General features: G+C 35.4%; 1 protein-coding gene across 5 annotated transcripts in view; it reads right to left on the bottom strand.

Moving 5' to 3' along the window:
- Window positions 1–26,082, bottom strand: part of nrg2b (neuregulin 2b) — a 97,436-nt gene that overhangs the window by 45,903 nt on the left and 25,451 nt on the right. For 3 of the 5 annotated variants that reach the window (XM_055177715.2, XM_055177712.2, XM_055177713.2), the window contains exon 2: window positions 973–1,135. In XM_055177715.2, the coding sequence (XP_055033690.2) occupies window positions 973–1,135 (163 nt within the window). Of the gene's footprint in view, window positions 1–972; window positions 1,136–3,463; window positions 3,581–9,717; window positions 9,851–26,082 lie in introns of those variants that run through there. The other 2 variants (XM_055177714.2, XM_073854529.1) reach the window with 2 other exon arrangements.

Here is a 26,082-nt window from a genome sequence, read left to right as displayed (position 1 = left end):
AGATTTGTGCATAAATTTATACCTGTTCATTTTACATACTGCCTATTTTTAATGTAATGTATGCATAAATACAAAATACAATGCATACTATAGCTTCAATAGTCTATAAAATTAATAACTCAATTAAAAACAAGATTCTGTCTATCAATTCTGTCTGTTATCCTCCAGGCATTTTCACTTAAACATTATTAACTTTAAATTGTCCATATTTTAAAACTGTGGTGAGCAGTTAAAAGCTATAGTGAGTGGCAAATAACTGCACATTTTTATAATCCAAAAAACTGAAAAACATGTATACCATGAAATATACTGATAAAATGACTCATGGAATAGATTTTTGGTCATTCCATGCACCCCTATCTGGCACCATTTTGGGCTTTTTTCAAAAACACTTATCTAAATCTCGAAGATCGGATCAGATCGGATCGAATCGAATCGAACAATGATAATCGATTCAAGATCTTGAGAATCGGAATCGAATCGATTCTTGAAATTTGAATCGAAACCCAGCCCTAGTACAAACAATTAAAAGATATAACCAATATACATGAACACTATTTACATTTATGTTTTTAGCAGATGCTTATATCCAAAGCGACTTCTTAATGAGAGGATTTTACAACATGGTATCAGTAAACTACTTATGGACTACTCTTATTGTACTTTTATTATGCTTTCTGTGGTTGGACTTGTGGTGTACTTCACATATCCTTCAAATATAATTAAATCTGTTATCTACGAATGAAAGAAACCTTACATAGGTTTGAAATGTCCATCAGTGATTTTTTTTTGAAAAACTGTTCTTTTAACAAGCCTCATCTCTGTGAAAATCTCTGAGGCACAAATCTCTGATATCCAAACTGGGACAATCTTCAGCTAGCGTCAATAGGAGATGTATTTTTAATACCTCAGATGCTAAAAATAGTCCTGTCAGCGTGCGAATAGTGTGTTTGCGAGTGTTTTGAATCTTACTTGTTGGATTTGATTTTGACATCTTTTCTCTTGCGAAGTTGACTGCCATCTTTGTACCAGTTGAAGGAGGGGCCCGGATTGCCCACGGCTTCGCATTTCAGTGTCAACTTTTTCCCCTCCAGAACCCACTGAGAATCCATGGGCTTCACCTTAGGAGCTGATGCTACAAACAGAGGAAAGAGGAAGACAAAAGAACATCGTAAATTAAATCTTTTTGATATACTGTATATTTAATTTATCAAAAACACCAGACATTTTCTGCACCTGAAAAATAACTCATATAGGTCTCCTCTATAAATTAAGAAAGGATCTCAGCCAGGTTTCCCAGTGTAAGCAGGTTTGACACAAAACCTATTGGCTATTTGATAAATTTTAGAAAGAACATGTTCAAGTCACGTCACCCCAAAATCCATTGATGTTGTTAGGAGAGGACAATATTTGGCCAAGATACAAGTTGAAAATCTGGAACCTGAGGGTGCAAAAAATCTACATTTTGAGAAAATATCCAAATGAAGTCCTTGGCAACTACATCCACTCACACAAAAATAATGTTTTGATATATTTACAGTACGAAATTTACAAAATATATTGTTGGCTATTGCTACAAATGAAGAGTTTGGTTGCAAAACACGATAAACGCCATTTTAGCCTCTTGAAAAGCACCCCCACTCTGGCCCAAACCATGAAAAGACCTACTTTCACTAAAAGGGCTGTTTTTACTAAACCATTTAGAGTATAAGCATAACTATGTTATTATTAAAAAGAAGACACTTTGAACTTCATTTTCCAGGTTTCAAAATTATTTTAAGTTAAAATTAAAAAAGTCAGAGAGGCTGAAGTACATTGCAATAAAAAATTTTTTTGCATAACCTATTTTTTAATACTAAAAATCTTAATGATAAATATGTGTGTGAAACCTAGAAATGTAATGATGCCAAAGCCACAAGTCTGAAGAAGTTATGTTTCACGTTTGAGGTCAATAGGCAAGAGTTTTTGTAAGACTAGTGCCTTTTCTAAGTGCCAGTCAGCCCCAAAATAAAAGTCTTTTGTTTACATGCATACCCGTTTGTTCTTATTATTATTTATCCTTATGTAAGTATATAAAATGCAGTTTCCACACCAGGAAATAAAACGTTACACAAAGATCATTGGATTCGTTATCTAATTGGCTACACGTTCTGTCTATCAATATTTTCTATGAAGTCATTGGAGGAACGAGCGAGTCAGATGACGTCACGATATTTGACAGCGCTGTTTGGATATTATGTATTATACTCCCGCCTATTTTTAGAAACAATGTTTAACCACGCGTTTGAACGCGAGTGTAATCTCATATACAAGTGTTACGATATAAATAGTCCTCAGATTGTATATTTAAGCAATATCGCTCGAGTAGGAGTGTGATATAGATCTATATCATCACGGCTGTGATTAGGCCTACGGCCTCGTGCCTCTGGATGTATTTTATTGGAGAGATTTTATCCATGGGTTATTCACACATCTGAAACAGACTGGATTCGATTCGCGATCGTTATATCAACACAAAGGTAAGGAGTCCCGTTTATATTTTGCATGTTGTCATCTGGACTTCTGTAACAAAATACTACATTTATGATGCTAGAGCATCTGTATCTCAAAACAGAGACCATACACTGATGCTAAACCCATAGACCTTTTAAACGATGTATAGTAATGTTAATATTATTATTGTTTGTAGACAGTAGGCTATATAGATATTGTTAGCAGCGTTAAAAAAATCTGACGTCTTTCCGAAAGCCATCAAAATCGAATAATTTACACGAGAGGCACTCGGGTGACATGTTGCAAAAATGGCGACTTTTGCTTGTTCTCCCGACAGCATCAAGCTTCTGTCATGCTTACACATTGACCTCAGGGGATCTTATGAAAAACTTTATATTATTTTACTCAAAGCCAGCAAAAATCAAGCAGGACCAAAACATTTTTACTGCTGATTGCTGTCAAAAAGTTCAGCGACGACATCTCAAGGATGACAGCATCCATGACAGTGTTCTTAATATGACAAAGTAAGTGTTTTGATTAATGCCATTAATGTTAATTTTTTTAATCAGTGTATACCACTAGTCAACTAAATGAATATAACATGGCAAAGATGAATGCACCTTTATATATTGATTCAATAGATTTATAGCATTTTGGGAAAAAAAACTTATCATGCATTTATTGCATTTTGTAAAAAAAATCTGTTTTTATAATAAATCTTTGAAAATCAAATTATGGATTTGAATTTTTTATATTTATAACTTTATAACCTTAAAAGTTTGTAAAATAGTGGTTTTCATCATGTCACTTTCTTAGTAGAAAACACATTTTTACCGAAATTAGTCAAAATAGATTTATTTTTGTAATGCAAATAAACTTAAAGGTAACTTAAACTAAAAATAGAAATATTTTTTTCTGTAAAAAACAGAAATTGAGAGAGTGAGAGAAACAGTGTAAAATGGAGGGAAACCTGCAGATGAAGGGATGATGGGGAAGACATGATGATGAAGAGGAGCAGGAGAGATGTATAAAAGGAGAGATTAATGGAGCTCATCTTCCTATAGTGTGTAAGACAGACAGTCTTCTATTAGAACATGATAAAACCACACACATGCATGCACGCACACACACACGCACGCACGCACACACACACACACACACACACACACAGTATTAATGTTGCTACATTACAAACAAACAAACAGTTCACCCAGTCACCTTTCACCTCAACATCAAAGAGTGTCAATATTTCACAATTGACACATTCCCATTACTGTAATGGGCCCAGATGTCTTTTCAATCTATCGTGATGTATAAATATTTAAAACTGAAATAAAACATTTTTTATATTACAGTAATGTGAATAATTGTTTTTTCCATTACGATAATGAGAATGGCAGGGGGGGTAATATGCTTATTTGTCATTAAAATGTCACAATGCAAGTCTAAATGATATTATACAATTACACATTGCGTTGAATGATTCAGTGATAATAAGCCATTAGTTATAGCAAGGACATCTGAATATAAACATGGTACAGACACTTATTTAACTCAGTGTTGCTCCATCTGTGGTCCTTCACATCACAACCCCCCCTCCTCCTCTGAGCTTTCCTTTATGCTGTCACATTCAGCGTGATCACACTTTCTCATCTCCAGATGCTTTCCAACACACGCACATCCTTACATGTACACCCTTACTCTTGAATAAAATGCACGCAGATTACAGTTAAAGGGATAGCTCACCAAAAAATGAAAATTCTGTCATCATTTTCTCATGTTACAAACCTGTATGAATTTTTCTGATGAACACAAAAGAACATATTTGGATGAATGGTGGTTAGCGTAACCATTGACTTCCATAGTAGGAAAAAACAAATACGATGGAATTCAATGGGTACCGCCAACCATCATTTATCAAAATATATTTCCATAATATGTGTTAGGGTACAACTGTTAGGAAATATCTGCCATTTGTTAGTACTTGGAAGAAAATGAGAAAATTAGATTTTATTATTATTATTATTATTAATAAATTGTTTATTGAGTCACTGTAAAAAATCCAATTTTAAAATGTTCATTCAACAAAGAAAATTAAGTAACTTGAACAAAGATTTCTTTGTTGAAGGGCGTCAATTCATTATTTTGTGTTCACTGAATGAAAAAAGCATAATCATTCAGCTAACAAATATTATTTTGTTGACTGGACTTAGATATATAAGTTTTTGTCCAATTCATTCACCCAACTTGCCAAACTGAGTGATCTGAACAAGCAATAAAAAAAAAACAATGGTCGGAATGGTTCCCAGCATGCATTGCGACATATTCACTTCTTTGGTTAATATTTACTAAAAAGATGACTGTTTTAATGTTTGCTGGCTTTATTTATGTTGTTAATGTTATATGTTGTATATTTTAAAAGAATTATGTTTGTTCATTGTTACCATGATTGAGAAGTGTGTGTTCAGTGTAGAGGGCAGCACAATGAGTTAGCGCGCATCATTGTTGCCTCACAGCAAAAAGGTCTCTGGTTTAAGTCAGACAAAAACTTTGTGTTATGAGACCTTTCTGTGTACACTCTCACAGTCCAAAACTTGTAAATTAGTTGAATTTGGATATACAAAATTTCTCTTTACCCAACTTAGTCACTAGTTGAGTAAACATAGAAATTTGCTTATTACCTAATCAGTTTAAGTTGATTCAACTTGTTGGTTTAAGTTGACATTACTCAGTAAATTGAGTTAGGTGAACTACATCATCCAAGAATTGAGTAAACTCAAAAAAGCTGTGCAGCAAGTTGCCTTGAAAATTTGAGTTAAGTCAACTTTTTATTTTTTACAGTGTGGTCTCTTTTATTCCATTGTTGTTGTTTTATGAAAGCATCTGCGCTTAAAACATTTATCAACGACTGTACAATTACAGTAATGCTTACTGTAGCTTCTTGTTGCCTACTGCGCTAAACGGGACCCTGCTTATCCTCAAGGATGATATCATAGAGTTTTGGTCACTGATCTATGGGAAAACTGTATAATATTATGACATATATTACGACATTTTGATCTCTGGTTCAGTTAAGTTTAATTACACAGGGACTCTCATGACAAAGTTAATGCAAGATACTATGACATCACCTAAGAAATTAATGTGTGTGTAGACCAAAGTGTACAAGGTTGCAGTTGTGCATGAATGCTTTTGCCGAAATCAGCATTATGTAATGAAGTTTTATCACCATTCACCCTTTATTCTTTTATTAAGGTTTATATGAAGAAGTTTAAGAAGCCAAAATATGACAACAATTAACACTCATTAATACTCACATAAAGTAATATCAATTCTCATATTATACTTCCAAGGCCTTTACATAAACATCCATAAGCAGGACAGACAACCAGGACAGTATCATCCCAAAAAGGCAAACCAAGGACTGTTAAACTTCTCCAGCAGCAGAGGGGAAGCAAACCTGATGTTGCAACCCAATTAGAAATGCACAACCTGATTTCTTGAAATAGTCACACATGATTGTGCTCAGTTTTGCATGGCATTGTCACATATTTCCACCATTTTACGTGCCCGTGCCACACATTTCTTTTCCGTGTCAGTATTACGTATTGGTTACTCAACTTGACGTACTTGATGGCGTTTTGTGCAGCAATTTTTTTTTTGGACAACCTAGTTAAGGCGGTAGGGTTTCCCAGCTTAGGCGGGCCACCCGAACTGTAAAGTGCTGCAGGAAACCCTGCATTGTCACGTATTTCCACCATTTTACATCCCCGTGCCACGCATTTCTTTTCCGTGTCAGTTTCACGTATTGGTTACTCAACTGTTTTTCCTATTTTTAAACAGTTGTCGCTTCGGTTTGGGGTTAGATTTGCTGTTTGCGTTAGGATGTATGCTTTTTAAACCGTTGTCGCCTGACGTTAGGTTTACAGTTGAGTTTGGGATGTCATTTTATGTAACAGAAAGTTGTTCTAACCCCAAACCGAAGCGACAATTATAAGAAAATAGGAAAAACAGTTGAGTAACCAATACGTGAAACTGACACGGAAAAGAAATGTGTGGCACAGGGACGCAGTACTTTGCAGTTCGGGCGACCCGCCTAAGCTGGGAAACTCTACCACCTTAACTTGGTCGTCCAAAAAAAATCAATAAATATTCGCTGCACAAAAGGCCGTCAAGTGCATCTCGGAGAATAGTACAGACACGCTTCACACCGCGAGGGGGCATGCGCACCACACGGCCGAAATGGTTCATCAACTGTCTGTAGCCAGTTGATAAAACACGTGTCCGTGAAAACTGTAATTGGACTTATGTTTCTGGTTTATTCACACCTGTTATTGTATTAGTTCTTGCAAATTTAAAGTAAGTTAGCTGGTGATTTTGCTGTTTGAGCAACTGCTAGCTAGGTTGCACGTGCCTGTTCATTCAATATAATTGTTGAGCGCTCTTGCTCGTGTTATTTATGAGTATTATTTACATGCTACAGTAGTAACACTCCTTTAAGAGAATGTAATTAATAGTGGGAAATAATCAGTTTTTATAATCTTCGCGCTCTCTATAATCGTTTGCCAGACGTTCTGTTTCAGTTTGTGTATAGTAACCCTTTAGTTTCACTTCATCACGCAGCTATTCCCGTTAGAGAAAAAAGTTTTCTTCAAATCATGACGTGTAAAACCCTAACACCTTAACTAACAAATTTTCTGCGGAAAACCCTGCAATGCCACGCAAAAATAATGCGTGACTATTTCACGTATTTGTGAGATCAGGCTGTAAATGCAATGTGATCTAAAACAGCCTGGTCTTCTGAGACCACTGAGACAAAAAGTTAGAAATTTCCCCGGAACCTGCAGCAAAAAGATCAGTATAATTAATATAAAAATCTGAAATCTGTTTAGATCCAAATCTGATGTTACAATCTATATAAAGAAGAATCTATGATATGACACACAGGACTGTCCGCTAGATGCTGAAATGGGGATGCTGAAATAAAAACTAATTTTAATATCTGCACAAATGTTTGCTCTCTCCAGATAAGGGGTGCAACACAAAACTTTACCTATATAAGAATAAAAGATCACATATTAGATGTCTTTTGTGTTCCAGTTATTTCTCTTACACACCAATGAAAGAAAATTAAGAGCAAATGTACACACTGAGTTGTTTTCAAGCCTGTGTCGGGACAAAAATGGACAATCCCAACCCACTGGGTTAAATTAACCCATAAAATGTTTAGTTGACCCAACAATGGGTTCAAACAACATAGGTTAAATTAAAACCCCTAGCTTGAAAATAACCAAGTATTTATTTCTAAAGTTTGAACTTTTGCTGAGAAATATGCAGATTTTCCACCTAGAGAAAGCCCTTAGTACATCTAACCTGTGTCTCCTCTAAACTTTTAGAAGAAATCTCGGTATAAGTCTATAATCACATCTCATCTCAATCTTACAAAATCTGAGGCATGCTAACTGCATTCATTTTACAGCTTTATACTTTGACTGTATTTTTAGCCTGATCTCACGAGAATTTGTACGTATTTTTTTACGAATTGGCTAGTTTGTATCAATGCATATAAAGTAGTGCTGTCAAAAGATTAATCGCAATCAATCGCATACAAAATAAAAGTTTGGTTTTGCATAATATATGTGTGTGCACTGTGTGTAAATATTTTGTGAATATAAATACACGCACATGCATGTAAGTATTTAAGAAACATTTACATTTATATATATATATATATGTGTGTGTGTGTGTGTGTGTGTGTGTGTGTGTGTGTGTGTGTGTGTGTGTTTATATATACACATAATAATTACACACAATACACACGCAAATATATTATGCAAACACAAACTTTTATTTTGTATGCGATTATTCACGATTAATCTTTTGACAGCCTTAAAGGAATAGTCTACTCATTTTCAATATTAAAATATGTTATTACCTTAACTAGGAATTGTTGATACATCCCTCTGTCATCTGTGTGTGTGCGCGTGGACGCTGGAGCGCGCTGCGACGCTGCGATGGCATTTGGCTTGGCCCCATTCATTCAATGGTGCCATTTGGAGATAAAGTTAGAAGTGACCAAACACATCAACGTTTTTCCTATTTAAGACGAGTAGTTTATACGAGCAAGTTTGGTGGTACAAAATAAAACGTAGCGCTTTTCTAAGCGGATTTAAAAGAGGAACTATATTGTATGGCGTAATAGCACTTTTGGGAGTACTTCGACTCGCCTGAAAAGTCCGCTCCCCTTCTCACTCTCATAATGGGAGAGGGAGGGTGTTACTGCGCCGAGTCGAAGTACTCCCAAAAGTGCTATTACGCCATAAAATATAGTTCCTCTTTTAAATCCGCTTAGAAAAGCGCTACATTTTATTTTGTACCACCAAACTTGCTCGTATAACTACTCATCTTAAATAGGAAAAATGTTGATGTGTTTGGTCACTTCTAACTTTATCTCTAAATGGTACCATTGAATGAATGGGGCTAAGCTAAATGCTATCGAAGCGTCGCAGCGCGCTCCAGCGCTTATGTGCACGCACACAGATGATAGAGGGATGTATCAACAATTCTTAGTTAAGGTAATAACATATTTTAATATTGAAAGTGAGTAGACTATTCCTTTAATATAAAGTGAATCGTACAGAACCATACGATTATAAAAACAATAACGAAACCTGACCACTAACCCTATTGTCACAGGGGCAAAAGCAAATCAAAAATGTACAAATGTGGTAGTACAAATTGTAAAATACGTACAAATTGCCATGAGATAGCGTTGATATTTTAAGAATATTTAAATACTAAAATATTTAATACAAATGTATTAAACACTTATAATTAGTGTAGCAAAGACCGTGAAGTCTCGTGAGATATAAATGAGCAATCTTTAAGCAATAACATTTTCCACAGTTAAAAGTTGTTTTGCGAAATGAGACGCAGGAAACGTTTCCATAATTCTCTGACAACAATAACAAAATCAAACACATTAAAGACATTTACACTATTACATTTACCTATTCAGCAGACGCTTTTATCAAAAGCGACATACAGTGCATTCAATCTATACTTTTTGTATGTGTTTTCCCTGGGAATTGAACGTAATGATCCAATTGAGCTACACAACAATAGCACAGATTTACTTCATATACCGGTATACACTTTCGCACAAATGCAAAATGACAATGCCTCCACATCTACAGCTTTCCAATAAACATGATCCCATCTCACCCCTCTTTCTTCCCTCATGTGGTTCATCTTTCATTCCTCTCAAACTCTTTTTCCCATCTTGTTTCCTCTCACCCGTCCTCCTGCAGTTGTGGTTGCTGATCGCCCTCATGCTAAGGTGGGATTATGAAGAGTAAGCTACAGGACAAGTGTGTGCCTGTGTGTATTTTTACACTATAACTGTAAGTCAGACCCTCCCCTCATCACATTCAGGAGGGATACACCTACTCTACTGATTGGTAGATTTTTAAAAATCTCATAAGAAAAGAAACAGAGGAAACAAAAGCGAGAAGGAAACCGAGGGAGAGCCAAAGACTCAAAGCTGCATAATAACCAAATGATAAGTAGATATGAGAACATGGAGGATAATGAGAGATTATTAAATGAATGTAAGCCTCATAGAAGAGAGCAGTTACAGTAAAACCACGCAGTAGATGAATCTGGTTCAATGCGGAGATAAAACACAATGGCTTGTTTTTACAGACAAAGCTAGCTAAAGCCAGGACTAGGCCTTAGTTAAATGAACATGTTTAAGCATCTTTTATCAAGACACCTTATAAAAAGGATGTTTCTGGTGTGTATGTGGAGACAAATCAATGGCACTGGCATATTTTACGATCTGTCAGTGGAAGTTATTTTCAGTTGAGACAGCTCAAACAGTGTCTTAGTTTAGGCCTAGCCTTAAGCCTTGTCTGTGAAACCGAGGGGAAACCACAAATCAATCGGTTCGATCTGGGCTAGTAAGCAAAAGATGGCAGAATTGAACCATGGACAATCACCATTGACAAGTTCATCCAAAAACGTAAAAATTTGTCCAAATTTACTTCCAGAAAAAAGATAGTTTAAATTCCCATACAGCACAAAAAATATTTCTCTGGCCAAAAATATGTTTTAAATATATGCTAAATACATTCTGTTGAAAGTAAAGTTTAATTAAATATATTTCTGAATTTGAAAATATATTTAATTTTAACATTCATATAGAATATATTTAAAAATGTATAAGTATAAAATGTATATGCATGTATAAAATATAGAATTATACGTACACTGTAAAAATGTCTGTAGAAATTACAGTATTAATGGGTATTACTGGCAACTAGCTGCCAGTAACTTACTGTAGATTTTACATTTATGTTGTTTACTGACAACATTTTGTTCAAAGTTAAATGAACATGAAACATTTTTTGACTTTATCTTCTACAGTAAGTTACTGGCAACCAGCTGCAAAATTACAGCATTTTTTTATAGTGTTGCAGTTGAAAATATATTTCATTTGAATCTTTTTAAACCTGTTATGTTTACAGGTTTGTAACACATGTTTTTCTTTCAATGCATCATGAATATAAATGCTTTTAAATATATATATATTTTTTAAATATATTATTTAAAATATTCAAAATTTTTATATATTTCAGCACATATATATTTTTTCTTTTTAGCAGTAAGGATTGCGTGTTCAATTTCGAGGAATACAATAAATGATATGCAGTGTTTAAAGTTTATGACATTACAGCATTGTTTTACTACAAATCGTTTTTAGAGATGGTTTCAGCAGTAACAACATAAACAACCAGCTTTCGTGGTCAACACGTAACTTTCGGTAAACTCCACTAAGAATAAATAACATCCAAGTCCTTTAAACGTAGTTTATTTATATAACAAGCTTAAATAAACAACACGTAGATTACCTAGAAAACCGAAACATTTGTTATTTTCGACGAGATATTTGTTCAAGAGTTTAGTTTAGAAACTAGTCAGACCATTAAAAAAACTAAAACCGGAAGTAAAGTTCGGACCAGACGCGTATTGCGTCACCGCATGTGCGTCCGATGAAACCGTCTATATAAACAAACAAAAACTATATTGGGTGACTACTACATACTGACAAAAATGTACACGACCTTAAAAGCACTACACTTTTAAAAGTAAAAGTTGGATCAATAAAAAAATGACTTCAGTTGTTAACGCCAAAGCATTGTCACTTTAAATAAAAATGTAAGATTAACATTTTTTTACATATTTTAGGTGTAACCATTTGAACCATAAGTAGAAGCTTTAATTTTTTACAGCGTTTAAGTTCCTTTGCATTAATGTGTCTGCCAAATGCATAAACATAAGTTATCTATGAATAGCAAAAAAGCAATGAAAAGTGACATTAGTTCTGTAAAATGTTTAGAATTTGTTTGCAGGTGTTACTTGTTTTTTTATATTTTGTAATGTAACGCAATAAAATTCATAGATAAAAACAGGTCCAAAAGGTTTTTGGGGCCAGTGTCGTTATAGGCCTATATGAATCTGGTGTTTTCCACCAGACCAATATCTAATCTATTCAAAGTTCTGTCAAACCACTTGTGGTTTACAATATGGATGTCTTTTTATCAGTCATATTTACTCGTGGAAGCAGAACCTGACATCCAAACAGACACCACGAGGCATGCGAGATAGAAAATCAAAGAAAGGCAAGTGAGGTACAGTATACTGTGTTAATCTGAAGAGTGTGGACGGACGGGTCACCTTCGTACATCTGTTAAGAAAACCCCCCAGAACCCTTGAAGGACCTTGCAGAGATACATCACTGATCTCATCTTCACTTCGGTTTATATGATGCTATAGTATATATCTTCAAGTAAGCTATCAACTGACATCCCTGTTACTGTTCCTTTTCTCTTCTCCACACAACATGCTAGTCAACACTTGTCGGGCAACCCAATTACTGAGATTGACTGATATATGAATCTAACAACAATTTGATTAAATGCAAAATATTGAACAACACTGTGAAATAATTACAAACACCCAGCAACACCAGAAAATATTGCACAATACTGAGAAACACTTCAAAATATTGCACAACACTAAAAAAACACTTCAAATATCGCACAAAACACTGAGAAACACTACAAAGTATCACACAGCACTAACACTATAAAATATTACAAAACACTGAGAAACACTACAAAGTATTGCACAACACTGAGAAACACTACAAAATATCACTAAATACTAAAAAAACACTACAAAGTATCACACAACTTTAAGAAACACTACAAAGTATTGCACAACACGGAGAAACACTAAACATTTTCACACAACACTGAGAAACACTGCAAAAAACATGCAACACTGAGAAACACTACAAAATATCACACAACACTGAGAAACACTACAAAACTTCACACAACACTGAGAAACACAACAGAATATTGCGCAACACTGAAAACATAAAAACTAATCAAACAACACTACGAAACACAACAAATGATCCACAACACTGAGAAACACTATAAAATATCTTGCAACACTGAAAACATGACAAACCATCGCACAACACTGAGAAACATGACTTTGTGTCAAAACACACTGAGAAACATTACAAAATATCACAAAACACTGACGAACACTACAGTACAAAGTATCACACAGCACTGAGAAACACTACAAAGTATCACACAACACTAAGAAACAGTACAAAGTATCACACAGCAATGAGAAACACTACAAAGTATCATACAACACTGAGAAACACTACACTGAGAAAGACTACAAAGTATCGCACAACACTGAGAAAGACTACAAAGTATCGCACAACACTGAGAAACACTACAAATATTGCATGACACTGAGAAAGACTGCAAAGTATCCCACAACACTGAGAAACACTATAAAGTATGGCACAACGCCGATAAACACTACAAAATTTCGCAAAACACTGTGAAACATGACAAAGTATCACACAACACTAAGAAACACTACAAAGTATCACACAACACTGAGAAACACTACAAAGTATCACACAACACTGAGAAACACTACACTGAGAAAGACTACAAAGTATCGCACTACACTGAGAAAGACTACAAAGTATCGCACAACACTGAGAAACACTACAAATATTGCATGACACTGAGAAAGACTGCAAAGTATCCCACAACACTGAGAAACACTATAAAGTATGGCACAACGCCGATAAACACTACAAAATTTCGCAAAACACTGTGAAACATGACAAAGTATCACACAACACTAAGAAACACTACAAAGTATCACACAACACTGAGAAACACTACAAAGTATCACACAACACGTAGAAACACTACAAAGTATCACACAGCAATGAGAAACACTACAAAGTATCACACAACACTAAGAAACACTACAAAGTATCACACAGCACTGAGAAACACTACAAAGTATCATACAACACTGAGAAACACTACACTGAGAAAGACTACAAAGTATCGCACTACACTGAGAAAGACTACAAAGTATCGCACAACACTGAGAAACACTACAAATATTGCATGACACTGAGAAAAACTGCAAAGTATCCCACAACACTGAGAAACACTATAAAGTATGGCACAACGCCGATAAACACTACAAAATTTCGCAAAACACTGTGAAACATGACAAAGTATCACACAACACTAAGAAACACTACAAAGTATCACACAACACTGAGAAACACTACAAAGTATCACACAACACGTAGAAACACTACAAAGTATCACACAGCAATGAGAAACACTACAAAGTATCACACAACACTAAGAAACACTACAAAGTATCACACAGCACTGAGAAACACTACAAAGTATCATATAACACTGAGAAACACTACACTGAGAAAGACTACAAAGTATCGCACTACACTGAGAAAGACTACAAAGTATCGCACAACACTGAGAAACACTACAAATATTGCATGACACTGAGAAAGACTGCAAAGTATCCCACAACACTGAGAAACACTATAAAGTATGGCACAACGCCGATAAACACTACAAAATTTCGCAAAACACTGTGAAACATGACAAAGTATCACACAACACTAAGAAACACTACAAAGTATCACACAACACTGAGAAACACTACAAAGTATCACACAACACGTAGAAACACTACAAAGTATCACACAGCAATGAGAAACACTACAAAGTATCACACAACACTAAGAAACACTACAAAGTATCACACAGCACTGAGAAACACTACAAAGTATCATATAACACTGAGAAACACTACACTGAGAAAGACTACAAAGTATCGCCCTACACTGAGAAAGACTACAAAGTATCGCACAACACTGAGAAACACTACAAATATTGCATGACACTGAGAAAAACTGCAAAGTATCCCACAACACTGAGAAACACTATAAAGTATGGCACAACACTACAAAATTTAGAAAAACACAGTGAAACACGACAAAATATTGCACAACACTGAGAAACACTACAAAATTATTGCAAAACACAGTAACACTACAAAGTGTCACACAACACTAAGAATCGCTACAAAGTATCGCACAACACTGAGAAACACTACAAAATTTCGCACAACACTAAGAAACACGACAAAATATAGCAAAACACTGAGAAACACCACAAAAATCATTGCAGAACACAGTAACACTACAAAGTATCACACAACACTAAGAAACACTATAAAGTATCACACAGCACTGAGAAACACTACAAAGTATTACACATGTATAATTCATACTACTTTTTAACAGACAAGATTGTGAGAAACAGTAGGTGATGTTAGTTGTCCATAGCAGTGTGTTTTTACATATTTGATCTAGTGAATTGTTTGGATTTCTACTCTTTCTGTAACCAGAATAGCTTTAGCCCCCAGAGATCTTTCTCTTTCTCTCACTCTCTTCTTCAATCTGAGAAGAAAAGACCTGGCCTACACTGACACTAATACTTTAGATGAAGTGAAACTCACCCAAGTGTGCAAGCCAAGTTTGTACACACACACACGCACACACACATTCACGATCGACACACACTCTTGTTCTCTCAGAAGAAACAGGAAAAGCACGTCAACAGTGCGTTTGATAAGAGAAACATGAAAGGTTGTCTAAGACACGCCTGAAAGAACAACAGTAAAGAGCTAATATCTTGGGAAATGTGTGTGTGCACTGTATAAGACAGCAATACTGTCAACTAAAAAAGCTAGAGGGGGAAGAGAAATAGAAAACAATAAAACAACATTTACAGACATGTTTATATCTACAGAAAAAAATGGGTATTGATGTATATTGAATGTTCTTTTAAGAATAATAAATCATTTAATTTAAAACCTATCATTTTTATTATATGATTTTAATATAGTCATCTATAACAGGAGTTCCCAAACTTTTCATTTCACGACTACGCCGGAGACCCCCAACATATTTGGACGTATGTGGCAAAATACACATTTTACCTCTTTTTCAATTTATTTTTTTCTTGTCATTTTATTAATGAAAATGTAAGTTTAATTGAAATATCAAAATAATGTATGGTATATCATATCAAAATCATTGTCATTACTAGTCATTAATTGGAGTACACTGTTTTTTGTGTCAATCATCACAACAGCAAGGTGATTTGTGCGACCCACTTCAATAGGTATAATCTATCCTGGGATCAAACATCATATTTTAAATGGAAATATGAGAAAACACATTTTATCTCTTTTATAAAAATATAAAAAGAACACACACACAAAATCATAAATGGGCTAAAATAATGTAAACAATTGGACATACATGACTTGATGGTGATGTCAACGTCTAGTAACACGTCTGTGTCTGTGTAAAAGGGATACAAAGTCAAAGACAGACTGTAATGAAATGAATGTGCACAATGATACTGACAGCCAAAAGAGGAGATCTCTCTCTCTTTCTCTCCCTCTCTTTCTGTCAGGAGGAATCTGTAGCATTCGCTTCTTCCAAAAACAAACAGAAAGACATAAAATAAACCACACCGCTTCATTTTTACTGTATATTACGTGAAAGCCCTACTGAAAAATCCAGCTAAGACCAGCATAAGCTGGTGAGCTGGTTTTAGCTGGTCCCCATCTTGGTTTTAGCTGGTTTTGCTGGTGTAGGAAGCTGGTTTTGCTGGTGTAGCAAGCTGGTCTAGGTGTGTTTTGGTCACATTTTAAGCTGGTCTAGCTGGACTTAGCTGGTCATGTTGGAATACCAGCTGGCCCACCAGCATGACCAGCTTTGTCAGGCTGGGAGGACCAGCATAAACCACCTTAAACCAGCTAAAACCAGCTAAAACCAGCTACCAGCTTATGCTGGTTTTAGCTGGATTTTTCAGTAGCGAGGTAAATAACAGTCTTCCTAAAAACGTTTTAAAGAGCCAGTAAGATGCAAATTTTAAGCGTCCTATCACTGTTCATAAGTCCCAGACAACAGGTTTAAATGCATAGAAGGTCAAAAAACACTGTAATTTTCTCAAAATATAAGTTTAAAATTACCCCATTTCTTAGAGATCCTCAAACGATTCATGTGAAGCCGTTCAACGACTCAGTCTTCCTAACCCCAACCCAGTAGCCTACTCTGCTCTGATTGGTCAACTGACACAGTCTCCACACAGACCACAGATCAGTGGCACAGACCAACAATAGTGCAACATGTATTGACCTAGTGCTAACATGATTTACTGAGAAGACATTATCCACATCAATACACATCATTCATCATTAAGCCAAGCAATAAAAACGACAACAGACATTAACATTTTTACATACATTTAAGCAAGTATGTAACCTAACAGGGCCATAGCCAAAATGTAAACACAAGTGCAAATGCGTTAGCCACTTGCTAACAGGACTCCCTGACAGTATAAGCTACTAAGAGTTTAAACCAACATCAATACACATCATTCATCATTAGTCCAAGTTATAAAAACGACGACAGACATTAACATTTTTACACTCATTTAAGTACGTAGCTAACAGGGCCATATAGCCAAAATGTAAACACAAGTGCAAATGCGTTAGCCACTTGCTAACAGGACTCCCTGACAGTATAAGCTACTAAGAGTTTAAACCAACATCAATACACATCATTCATCATTAGTCCAAGTTATAAAAACGACGACAGACATTAACATTTTTACACTCATTTAAGTACGTAGCTAACAGGGCCATATAGCCAAAATGTAAACACAAGTGCAAATGCGTTAGCCACTTGCTAACAGGACTCCCTGACAGTATAAGCTACTAAGAGTTTAAACCAACATCAATACACATCATTCATCATTAGTCCAAGTTATAAAAACGACGACAGACATTAACATTTTTACACTCATTTAAGTACGTAGCTAACAGGGCCATATAGCCAAAATGTAAACACAAGTGCAAATGCGTTAGCCACTTGCTAACAGGACTCCCTGACAGTATAAGCTACTAAGAGTTTAAACCAACATCAATACACATCATTCATCATTAGTCCAAGTTATAAAAACGACGACAGACATTAACATTTTTACACTCATTTAAGTATGTAAGCTAACAGGGCCATAGCCATAATGTAAACACAAGTGCACATGCATTAGCCGCTTGCTAACGTGACTCTCTGACAGTATATTAAGAGTTTAAACCAACATCAATACACATCATTCATCATTAGTCCAAGTTATAAAAACGACGATAGACATTAACATTTTTACACTCATTTAAGTATGTAGCTAACAGGGCCATAGCCAAAATGTAAACACAAGTGCACATGCATTAGCCGCTTGCTAACGTGACTCTCTGACAGTATATTAAGAGTTTAAACACCAACATCAATACACATCATTTATTATCAGTCCAAGTTATAAAAATGATGACAGACATTAACATTTTTACATACATTTAAGCAAGTATGTAAGCTAACAGGGCCATAGCCAAAATGTAAACACAAGTGCAAATGCGTTAGCTGCTTGCTAACAGGACTCCCTGACAGTATAAGCTACTAAGAGTTTAAACCAACATCAATACACATCATTCATCATTAGTCCAAGTTATAAAAACGACGACAGACATTAACATTTTTACACTCATTTAAGCAAGCGTAACTTAAGCTGACCGGGCCACAGTTTAACTGCAACATGCATTACTAGCGCAGCTTACTAATAAGACACTACAGTAAACTAGAACACTGGGGGGTTGTGGTTAGGAGACGCATGCTGTTTCAAAAAAGTGGGTACTGAACCACCTTGAATTGCCAAACGTTTATCCCTCCATGAAAAAGTAATTTTAACCACTGATTGTTCACAGCCAAACGTTAAGTAAATCCCTCCTAGAAAAAGTAATTTTAACCACTGATTCTCTTTATCCTTTGTTAGTGAAAACAACACAAACTGAAAACACAGCATGATATGATGTTTACACAGTAACTAGCTGGGGGCAGGTCATAGTTTTCGTTTCTCCTGGGCAAGGCTGTAAGCGGAGATTATTATGCAAAGTGTTCGTATTACTTTAGAAGCCAATAACTTTATTAATCTTGCACTTTTTAGTTCAACTACTTTGCACATTGTTTACATTGATGGACAGCTACAAGACACACTGCAATACAGGTCATTTTCGATTTTGGATCTGTGTGGCTCTTTAAGAACAAACTTGTCTTTCATTTCAGATTCACATGCTGTTTTTGTTTATGGTACACTAAATCTTTATACAGCACTTTTCTATACAATGACAATACACAGTCACCAAGTCTGTCAAACTCCATAAGGGGGGAAAACAACAACAACAACATACATGTGAATTCATTTCAGTTATCTAGTTGTGCAAAACACAAAATGTAGGATAGATGTGTTAATAATAATTGTACATTTTTTAAAATTTTATAATGCAAATTACTCACGGTTTGGTGTTTGTCACGGTTTTAGGGCCACGGTATTGATACGTTTAGATGTGTGTATGTTTACGGGGACAAAAAGGCTACTGTCAAATTCAAAGAAAATACAAGTATTTATTGGGTTACAAACACCTAAAACTCGGATCACAACAGACTCCTTTACAAAAAGTAAAACCGAAGCAGTTAACCTCTGCCAAAATCAGCCTTTTCACTTAAGAGTACTTGCATTATTATACTACATGTACCAACATACAGTAGCTTCAAAATGAACATAAAATAGCTTAGTACACTTGGTTACTATCTTTAATTTTTTTTTCGCAAGAAGATCAGTTTGTTAACATTTAAACACAGAAAGCAATGTTTGCTGTTTCGGTCTCACCTGCGATAACATGCTATCAACAACACCCTGGTGATGATGCCGCAAGCGACTCGTCATATTAGATGTATTTCCTTGAGCATACGGCACTCACGCCATGCTAATTATACAGTTTTGTCCATGTTTTCTTGAGCTGCTGCAGAAGACTTAAATGAAACTGGCTGTGCCTCTATTAGCGGCATTTCTCTTTCTCTTGCCGCGCTAAACGGTCCACAACACACACACACACATACAAACCAACACGTGAGGAGGAACTGTGAGGTTGGCAACAGATCTGCGTACTATGAGTTGATTGAACATGTACTCTCAGATAAACACACGCAGAAAGTATTCAGAACAATACATTAGCGGTTTTATGTGTTGTTTTTTCACCAAACTATATTAGAAATGCGTGGTCGAATCAAACATGCATGTGCATGCCGAACCGTGAGAGGATAACGAGACGATTCGATTCTTTACCGAAAATCGTTGCACCCCTAGCGCTAACTCAGCAGTAACAACTTTGGTTTTAGCATTGTAACAACATCTCTACTGTGACGTCATAGTTGGTGTTATGTTGAGATTGTTTTCCAGCTGTCTTTTGCATACATGAGGAGGTTTACATAATAAGGAGGAAACAATCGTATTTGAGGTTCACAATACTGTATGACATTACCATGTACAAAACTCTTATTATTCATTTATGTTCAGGCAAATATAGTTTTACATTCTACGGCACCTTTAATACTGATTTTTACAAAATATTTTGGCAACCTCTAGGACATGAAAATATATAACATACCGTATATAACACATACTGTGGTACTTTGATAACAAACTCACTGGTTCTTATGTCTTGTGACAACCAAGCATATGGCAACTAGTCACAAAACAACGAGATTCGACTTTACTAATGTTTCACCATATACTTACCAAGCTAATTTGTATAGTTTCACATATGGGTGATTCTCGCGAAATCCAGATTTTGAAGGTGTCCAGCATCAGATTTTTTAAAAAGCCCTTGAAGCCAATTTTTTTTGCACATATAAGATTAATGTCTGAACTTATTATAACCATTATTTTTAGAGGATTTAAAAACAATATTTCTTATAGAATTGTTTACATTCTTTAGATTATCATTATCAAAAATTATCATTACCGCAACATGATATTACATTAAAGGAACAGTATGTAAGAAATTTATATTAATTAATCATAAAATGGCCCTGATATGTCACTAGACATTAAGAAATCATTTTCATTTCAAATACTTATATCACTGACAACAGTGGTCCGGCCAGGATAGTGTCATTTAAAAAGTGGAGTTGCAGCCCTCAAATGATGTTTATGTTGTCATTTTGTGTATTGGTCACCAATTGTGTGATTGCAGAACCAGTTTTAGCCACAATCCTACATACTGTTCCTTTAAATATATGCATTAACAAACTCATGTTTTGGTAATGAGAACTAAAAAATGGTCAAACAAAATTTCAACTTTTCTCTGGAGAGAAAAAATAAGAATTGCTAACCTGATAGCCATCTGAGTGTCACAGTCAATGATGTCCCTTTCAACATTTTTTTTTAAATGTTTAAACAATGAGTGAAAATTGTTGTGGAGGATGAGGAAATTGGTCTTGGACACATTTATATTCCTTATTGTTGTCTCTACATTTACCAATGATCACCAAATAGCACATGTTTCTTTACTGTAAATGTTTATAGTATAACATGCACTGAAGCTTTTAATTTTTTAGATTTTTTAATTATATATATTTCCATGTCAAAGAACCCAAATCCAGTCATGGACACGTTGCGGTAATGAAAATGTTTCCCTTAAATGTGGAAAAAACAACAAAATTGGTTTGTATGATATCATTTAAAATCATGTGCAAAATAGTACATGAAGAGATGCTGAGATGCTGTATGCTTCTTATTTTGATACTCTTACTTTGCATTTACTTTTTTTTATCAAAATGTTTCATGGCACCTCATAAGTCTAATTTCGCGAGAATCACCCATATGGATCCAAAAGACATTTAGAAGAGTAATTTCATACATCGTCATACATCTGGGATGGCAAATTAAGAATTTGTATATTCTTGTGAACTATCCTTTAACTATGCCTACAAACAACTACTGTTCCGATTATGGATATGTTGATTCTTTTCTACTTATTGTCTGAAATAAAACTCCCGTCAGCAGAAACAGTGTAATGCCAGCCAATCAGATCGAACTTGGGCCTTATGCCCTTTAAACATTTGTGTCAGCCTAAGGCTAAAGCTGAGACTCTACATTTTCTGAATGTGATGGAAAACTAAAGAAATAGTTTCTTTCAAAATAGCCTTGATGTATTTTTGTGTGCGACAACTCAATGGCATTAATGTCTTGTATTTCAGGACAGAAGTGGGCTTCGTTTCTTTCAGGAGGTCTGTGGAGTTAAACAGCATGAGGGTCTGTGTCGGGCATACAGTTCATTCAGTATAATGAAGGACCTGTTCACTAATAATGATGCTGAACAGGTCACAGGCTGTAGTACATCCTGGTGGAAAAACTGTGGGGGACGTGTGCGCACACGAGAGAGAGAGACATTTTATTATGAAACCTTGAGTCCTATTTAATCCTATCATCTTGTTCCTCTTAAAGGTAAAGTTATATTTGTGCTACAAACATCACCATGTAGAGGGGTAATTCTTTAAAATGTCCAAACCCGTCTCTGTACTGCTACTGGTTAAACAAACATAACGCAGCTAGCGGAAAGTTACCCGACAATGTTTTCAATCATAAAGGCGCGTTTGTTTACATGACAGCATCAGTTTGAAAATGCAAACTTTTGAAGACGGGTTTCAAAGTAAAAGTTCTTGATATGGACGCCTTGTCATCTCTGCGTAAACTACACTGCGAATGTGCGATAACTGTGACGTCATGCAATATGTTAATTCAGTCAGGCCTACAGGACTGTGTCTGTGCTGCTCAAGATACCATGTTTATTAAAAGGGCACATACAGTCTTGTTCAAAATAATAGCAGTACAATGTGACTAACCAGAATAATCAAGGTTTTTAGTATATTTTTTTATTGCTACGTGGCAAACAAGTTACCAGTAGGTTCAGTAGATTCTCAGAAAACAAATGAGACCCAGCATTCATGATATGCACGCTCTTAAGGCTGTGCAATTGGGCAATTAGTTGAATTAGTTGAAAGGGGTGTGTTCAAAAAAATAGCAGTGTGACATTCAATCACTGAGGTCATCAATTTTGTGAAGAAACAGGTGTGAATCAGGTGGCCCCTATTTAAGGATGAAGCCAACACTTGTTGATCATGCATTTGAAAGCTGAGGAAAATGGGTCGTTCAAGACATTGTTCAGAAGAACAGCGTACTTTGATTAAAAAGTTGATTGGAGAGGGGAAAACCTATAAAGAGGTGCAAAAAATGATAGGCTGTTCAGCTAAAATGATCTCCAATGCCTTAAAATGGAGAGCAAAACCAGAGAGACGTGGAAAAAAACGGAAGACAACCATCAAAATGGATAGAAGAATAACCAGTATGGCAAAGGCTCAGCCAATGATCACCTCCAGGATGATGAAAGACAGTCTGGAGTTACCTGTAAGTACTGTGACAGTTAGAAGACGTCTGTGTGAAGCTAATCTATTTTCAAGAATCCCCCGCAAAGTCCCTCTGTTAAAAAAAGGCATGTGCAGAAGAGGTTACAATTTGCCAAAGAACACATCAACTGGCCTAAAGAGAAATGGAGGAACATTTTGTGGACTGATGAGAGTAAAATTGTTCTTTTTGGGTCCAAGGGCCACAGGCAGTTTGTGAGACGACCCCCAAACTCTGAATTCAAGCCACAGTACACAGTGAAGACAGTGAAGCATGGAGGTGCAAGCATCATGATATGGGCATGTTTCTCCTACTATGGTGTTGGGCCTATTTATCGCATACCAGGGATCATGGATCAGTTTGCATATGTTAAAATACTTGAAGAGGTCATGTTGCCCTATGCTGAAGAGGACATGCCCTTGAAATGGTTGTTTCAACAAGACAATGACCCAAAACACACTAGTAAACGGGCAAAGTCTTGGTTCCAAACCAACAAAATTAATGTTATGGAGTGGCCAGCCCAATCTCCAGACCTTAATCCAATTGAGAACTTGTGGGGTGATATCAAAAATGCTGTTTCTGAAGCAAAACCAAGAAATGTGAATTAATTGTGGAATGTTGTTAAAGAATCATGGAGTGGAATAACAGCTGAGAGGTGCCACAAGTTGGTTGACTCCATGCCACACAGATGTCAAGCAGTTTTAAAAAACTGTGGTCATACAACTAAATATTAGTTAAGTGATTCACAGGATTGCTAAATCCCAGAAAAAAAAAATGTTTGTACAAAATAGTTTTGAGTTTGTACAGTCAAAGGTAGACACTGCTATTTTTTTTAGCACACCCCTTTCAACTAATTGCCCAATTGCACAGCCTTAAGAGCGTGCATATCATGAATGCTGGGTCTTGTTTGTTTTCTGAGAATCTACTGAACCTACTGGTAACTTGTTTGCCACGTAGCAATAAAACATATACTAAAAACCTTGATTATTCTGGGTAGTCACATTGTACTGCTATTATTTTGAACAATACTGTATTATGCAAAATCCACTTTAACAAGGTGTGAACATAAATGTGTTTTGTCAGTGTGCACACAACAACCTTACAATGAAAAAAATCCACCCAATTTTTAATCCCCATTAAATTAGAGCAGTCTCGTTACACATGCCATTTTGATTTTTTTGTTAATGTGATGTCACACTAACAAAGCCCCACCCATGGCCACTGACTTACTGGTTAATTTTACCCAAAAGCTTTTCTAACTGTGTTTGTTGGCATGTTGTAGCACAAATGCGGCTAAATATCAATTTTTAATCAAAATCGCTCATTGTCTGTTGGTAAGGGAGCGAGGAGCTGTAACTCATTTGCATTTAAAGGGATAGTTCACCAAAAAATGAAAATTTAGTCCTCGTTTAATAAAAACTTATATAGATTTCTTTTTACTGATGAACATAAAGGAAGACATTTTAAGGAACGTTTGTAACTAAACTGGGCTGCGTTTCCCAAAAGCATTGTAAGCCTAGGTTAATCGTAAAAACGATTGTACGAATCATCTTAAACTTACGGACCGTTTCCCAAAAGCTTCGTAACTTAAGTAGCACTTGTAGATCTACGAGTGCTCTGGAGTAATCATTAATTCATAAGTGCGTCGTAAAACAACAAAGTTACAAGGTCCCCGGCAGAACAACCAGCAAATTGCACTCCTGCAATGACAATAATGTAATGTTTTAAATGTATATTTATTTATTGGGTTCTTCTTTGTTTATTTGTTTAAATTACTTTAATATAATTTCAAATGAGAAATCAAATTTAAATGACTGAACATAAATTAATAAAGAAAGAAAACGTATTTGGTACAATTTTTGTAAAAGTTGGCTGGTTCCTACCAATTGCTGCTATATTTCATCAAGGGAAATGACATCTGATTAAAGAAACCACACAATTTAAGCTTTTTAGGGTTTTATACTGTTCACATATCACACACTGCCTTTTATCTATTCCACTAAATTCAGAATAGTTGAAGAAACACATGATTTGTAGAGAAAATGTAAAGCCCATTTTTTAACTCTAAACTTTAATTTATTCTCCGACGGTTCATAATTACAAAAGGTGCAATATATGGTATAATGCAGAAATCCATAATAATAAATAAACAAGTAAACAAATAAAAATAATAACCTATACTATAATATAAAATGCAGAAGGCATTTCGCAGTGGGACGAGTCCTAACTAAATATGAAAAAAGAATATTTCATGATGCACAAATTATTAAAACATTTAATAAGTCATTGAACAATAATTAAGAATATTTTAAAAAATATTAGTGCACATCGGCTGACAATCATTAGCCTAAACAAGCTTCTGCTACAATTACGAGTCATTCAATAGGTGACATTTCAGCACTTGACAAACGGATAGCAACTCGTAAGTAGCACTTAAAACCCAGCTGCGAGCGATCGTTTTACGTGCATCTTTGGGAAACACGCGTAAATGAACAATAAATGTTTGTTAAGTAGCTTGTAGAAAGTGCTCTTAAGTTTAATCGTTATCGGGAAACCCAGCCTAGATCATGAGCCAAATTCAATTCCATACTAGGAAAAAATAATATGGAAGGGAAGGCTCATAAACGGTTTCCTCAAAATACAATCCTTTGTGTTCATCAGAACAAAGAAATTTATGCAGGTTTGTAACAATGATGAGAGAATTTTCATTTCTGGGTAAACTTTCCTATTAAAGGTAAACCCATGAAAACCTTCACTGCTCCTGCCCAAATATGAGCAT

The sequence above is a fragment of the Misgurnus anguillicaudatus genome, chromosome 16 (genome assembly GCF_027580225.2).
Source record: "Misgurnus anguillicaudatus chromosome 16, ASM2758022v2, whole genome shotgun sequence".
NCBI classification, from domain to species: Eukaryota; Metazoa; Chordata; class Actinopteri; order Cypriniformes; family Cobitidae; genus Misgurnus; species Misgurnus anguillicaudatus.
Note: the sequence above shows the minus strand (reverse complement) of the source record. Positions and strands in the feature narration are given on the sequence as shown.